Source organism: Entamoeba histolytica, genomic scaffold, assembly GCF_000208925.1.
Source record: "Entamoeba histolytica HM-1:IMSS scf_1104750519317 genomic scaffold, whole genome shotgun sequence".
NCBI classification, from domain to species: Eukaryota; Evosea; order Mastigamoebida; family Endamoebidae; genus Entamoeba; species Entamoeba histolytica.
The window spans coordinates 1-5,108 of NW_001915021.1; the positions used below are offsets into that span (position 1 = coordinate 1).

The 5,108-nt window shown below is 23.7% G+C and overlaps 1 protein-coding gene across 1 annotated transcript in view, besides 1 other annotated feature; it reads right to left on the reverse strand.

Annotated features, from left to right (window-relative positions):
• The first annotated feature begins 1,375 nt into the window (after window positions 1-1,375).
• Window positions 1,376-1,697: a repeat region.
• A 637-nt stretch (window positions 1,698-2,334) lies between these two features.
• EHI_201080 (protein kinase domain containing protein) overlaps window positions 2,335-5,108 on the reverse strand; it is a gene marked incomplete at both ends in the record, with an annotated part of 4,180 nt that continues 1,406 nt past the window's right edge. Inside the window, one exon of the mRNA XM_644930.2 lies at window positions 2,335-5,108. This exon is cut by the window's right edge and continues 696 nt beyond it. Coding sequence (XP_650022.2) covers window positions 2,335-5,108 — 2,774 coding nt within the window.

Here is a 5,108-nt window from a genome sequence, read left to right on the forward strand (position 1 = left end):
TTTGATTTGTTAATATTAGATTATTCTATTTCATTATCATTTCATTGTCTTCATTATTTTATTTCATTATTTCATATTCATTTATTATTTTTTAAAATCAAATAAACAATAATATTGATATTCATTCATCATATTCATTTAATATAATAAATATACACAACATTTCAGAATAAATAATGAATAATTAACATTGAAAATATTGATTTATTCAATATTTTGTTCAACACAAATTCAATAAAACATATATTTTGATAATACACAAATGAAATATTAAAGAAATATACAATACTCAAGAAGTAATAAAAAGAAATAAAAAGAATAAATGAATATAAAATTGATAAATAATAGAAGAAAGAAATAGAAACAACAACGAAAAACAAATAATATAAAAAGAATATAAATATATAAAAGAATAAAAATAAAGTAGAAGAAGAATATAAAAATAATAAATCACAAAGAGGTAATAAAAGAAAGAATGAAATAAATGGGGTATTTTTATTGTAAAAATTAGAAATATGAAATAAGAGTGTCTAATTTAATGATGTAAAATAAGTAATATTATTTTATTATTGAAAAATATTTTACTCTTTTTTATGTTTATTATTTATATGTATAACTTCATTATGATGTTTATTATATAATCAATCATATGTGTTATGCTATTATAACATGTAATAAGTGATAAAATATTAATGAAAATGATATGAATATATGATATAGAATATAAAAACAAAAGAATAATAAGAATAAATGATAAATAAAAGGAGAAATGATAGTCAATGATATAATAATAAAATCAAAGTATAAAAGATAAATTTAATATTAATATAAATCAAAAGAGAATAAAATATAAATTGAAAATAGATATAAATGATAATAATATAAAAATGATAAGGATGAATAAACAAATAAACAAATACAACTAAATATAAAAGAATAACAATAAGAAAATCTAAATAATATAAATAGAAAAAACATAAAATAAGAATCATAAAACAAGAAGAATATATAGATAAACATATGATATAGATAATATAAACAGAGAAATAATATAAACAGAGAAATAATATAAACAGAGAAATAAATATATAAAAATACGATAGATAAATAACATATAAATAAAAGAATAAAAATAATTAAATATGATTCATCAAATCATCTATTTCATTAATATTTCATACAAAATGAATACAAATGAATATAAAATATAAACATAAATATTTATTGATTGTGTATTTATCATATTTTTTATTTATTTTTATTTAGGAGCAAAATATAATAAATGGAATATTCTATGGATGCAAATTATTTTGCATCTTTTTTCTTTTTTTGTAAATTATTTAGATGCATTTTTTCTTTGCTAATTTTCGTACCCAAATAAGTATAAGGAATTAAAGAATAGGCTAATGAAAATAGAAAAATTAAAAGATGTCAGAATAATTCCAGTTGTAATCTCAATAAATGGATTAATATATAAAGAAAGTAATAAATTAATTAAAGAAATTAAAAATTGAAATTGACATCGAGAAAGAAGTAAAAACCTTGTAATAAAAAACATGATTGATGTCATGAAACACTGAAAAGATCTCAACTAAACATACTCTGTAGAAACGATTGAAGAAGCTTCAATGATAGGATTAGCTCCCCTGATGCAGGAATAATAGAAGCTAGTTCTATTAACACTTAATTAATTGCTTATTGTTTAATTTTATGATATATATCAAAATTTAATATATTTTCTTTCTTACATGTTATTTATGATATTAATAGATGTATTAATGTTTTTTAAGTATGTGACATAGATACTTAACTTATGTATTGCTGAATATTATTTCTTTCACTAAATAAATTCTATTTGTGAATAAATATAATGCTTTTTTAATTTACTGAAAGAGTCTTAGAAAATTCAATGTTTTGAAGACGTGTTTAAAAGTATAAGATATACAAACAAAGATATTGACACATTTTATCAAATTCTTTATCTTTAAGATTTACATTTAAAAATTATTCAATTATAAAAATTATAAAGTGATTAAACTATTTTTTGATGAGTCATAATATTTAAGTTATTTATTCAATGTTATCAAGAGAGTAGTATATTAAATTATTAAAAGAAGAAACACCAAAATTAAGTTATTAAGAATCAATTTTTTCATTGTTTGAAATTAAATTAAATTAAATAAATTTCATATTCTAAATAATTTTATATTAAATATTATTTCATAACAATAATAAATTATTTAAAAAAAAAACTAGAAGAATCGTTTATAATATTATCTGTTGATTAAGTATATTCATAATAAAATAAAATAACACAAAACATTTAATAAACCACTAATTGGCAAGGCTAGAATAATGTTGGTATAATGCTTTTGCTAAAAGAACAAGATGAGAGGCATCAGGTCTTAAATCAATATTTGCTTCCCAGCATTTCTGAATAACATTGAAACAATCGTCTTGAATTGGTTCTACTTGTGGTAATCTTTTTCCACTTTGGACAAACATAGGAACAGACCATGAATTTGGGAACAGAACTTTGTTTGAATAAGGTTTGATAAATGAGCACGCTTCGTATAACATAACACCCATTGAAAATATATCAACAGGTGCTTCATAATGTTCTCCATTTAAGATTTCTGGAGCCATATATATTGGAGTTCCAATACCACTTGTAAACGTTCTATTCTTTCTAATTATATTAATCATACGAGCACTTCCAAAATCAGTTAATTTACCACATATATCTGCGTCAATATTATTATTAACAATAAGAACGTTATCAGGTTTAATATCCCTGTGAATAATTCCGTTGTTATGAAGGTACTCAACACCTTTTGCAGCATCCAAATAAACTCTTAAATTCATTTTTAGATTCTTCTTTTGAATAACATCACTAAATGATCCAAATTCAGCCAATTCCATAACAAGACTAACATTTCCATTAGTTTGAACACATCCATAGAACCTAATAATACATTGACTCTTAACTTTATTCAACATTTCAAGCTCTTTTTCCATTTCATCTATATCATTTGTCTTCATCTTTTTAATAGCAACTGTAATGTTTCTATAAACTCCTTTGTAAACCATACCAAAAGAACCTTCTCCCAAAAATTTATCTTCTTTTAATTCATCAGCATCAATAAATGGAGACATTTCTGTTTGAGTATTAATTCCAATATCAATATCCTTTTGAATACCTTCTTTATAATCCAGATAAACTAATTTAATTGAATTATTAATAGAACATGTACAGTATGGAGTAATAAATATTTGAAATTCACATGCTTCTCCATGTTTTAATTCAACAACTGATGGATCTGTTCTAATTTCATATTTACAACTTTCTACTGATGTCATTTGAATTTTTAATTTCCTTTTATCTAAATTACCAATACAAATAAGGTCTTTTGATTCTTTATTTACAGGTATTTCAATTTTCGTTTCATCAAAATGTAAAACTGTTTTACTAATACAAATTGGTGAATTTGGTACTTGTTTAAACATTACATTTGATCGTTTCATCAAAAATACTCTCATCTCTTTTTCTTGTTGTATTTTTCTTCTTCTTAAAAATACCATAAATATAATGATAATAAATAATAATAATGCTCCAACTATCACACCTAAACTAACTAATGAAACTGCAATTGGTACAACAGACTTTGATTTCTCTAAACAAACCAATCCATCTTCATCAACTTGATATCCTCCTTCACAGGAAACACAAATTGAATTTTTAATTGTTGTACAATGAGGAATTCCAGATGCATTTACACATTTACCTGATACCAAAGCATGTGTATAATCACATTGTATACATATACCACTTCCTTGTTCACACTCAAGGCAGTACTCATGACAGTGAAGACAATGATGATATGGTAAGTATGCTTTATTAAGACTATCATAATTTGTTAAATACGTCCCATTCTCACACAATGTACATCCATTATCATTTGCTGCTAAACAATATTCAATAGTTGAATAGTTATAGCATGTATTTGAAGAAACAAAATAGAAGTTTTCAGCACATTGAAGACAGAACAAACTCTTTTTAGAACATGTCAAACATGAAGAATCACATTTTTCACAACTTCCATCTTTATAGAAATATCCATCTTCACATATTGCACATCTCTCACCATTTTGTGTAATAACTTTACAACCTTTTCTTCCTTGTTTAACACAGACACTATTATTTAAAATATATCCTGAAGAACATTTTTGACATGTTGTTGGATTATTACATTGTTCACAATTTTCAATACAAGGATCACACATCAAAATATCTGTAAGATAATATCCACTATCACAACGTTGACATCCAACTGTTGTTTCTTTTTCACAATGATGAATTAATGAATTAGTTAATCTTTTCAACCTTAACTTTGTGTTTGCTAATTTTATACAATTAGTTTGATTATATAAAACATAACCATTCATACATTCATGACAATTTGTTGACGATAAACATTCTTTACAATTCTCTGGACATGACTCACAAAGACTAGTTTCAGAATTTAATACTTTTGTTGAAACACATTTTGAACAACTTCCATATTCATTTGTAATTAAACAATCCAGATTTTCAGCACACTTACCGTTTTGAAGAATGGTTGATGTGTCACATTGAAGACACTCATCTTGTGAACATCTCAAGCAATGTCCTGAACATTCTTTACATTCTCCATCAACTACCTTTGTATTATTAATACATGATCTACAACTATCAAATCCTACAACATTACACTTCTCATTTGTCGGAGAAACACATTGTGAATTTAATAAGTACAAATTTAATGAAGAGTCACATGATAGACACTTGAAATGACCATTAGTATATCTACATGTTTTACAATTATTACCACACTTAATACACTTGTTATTAATATAATCAACTGCATAACCATCTCGACACTTAATGCATGATGATGTTTTATATACTTCACACAAATCACCTGGTTTGACAGTACATTGTTTGGTGTATGAATCATAAACATATCCATCCTCACAAACAATACATGTCTTTAAATTACAATCACACACTTTACAATTTTTAATTGAACATAATAAACAAATTCCATTCGATTCTTCTTCAATTTTAG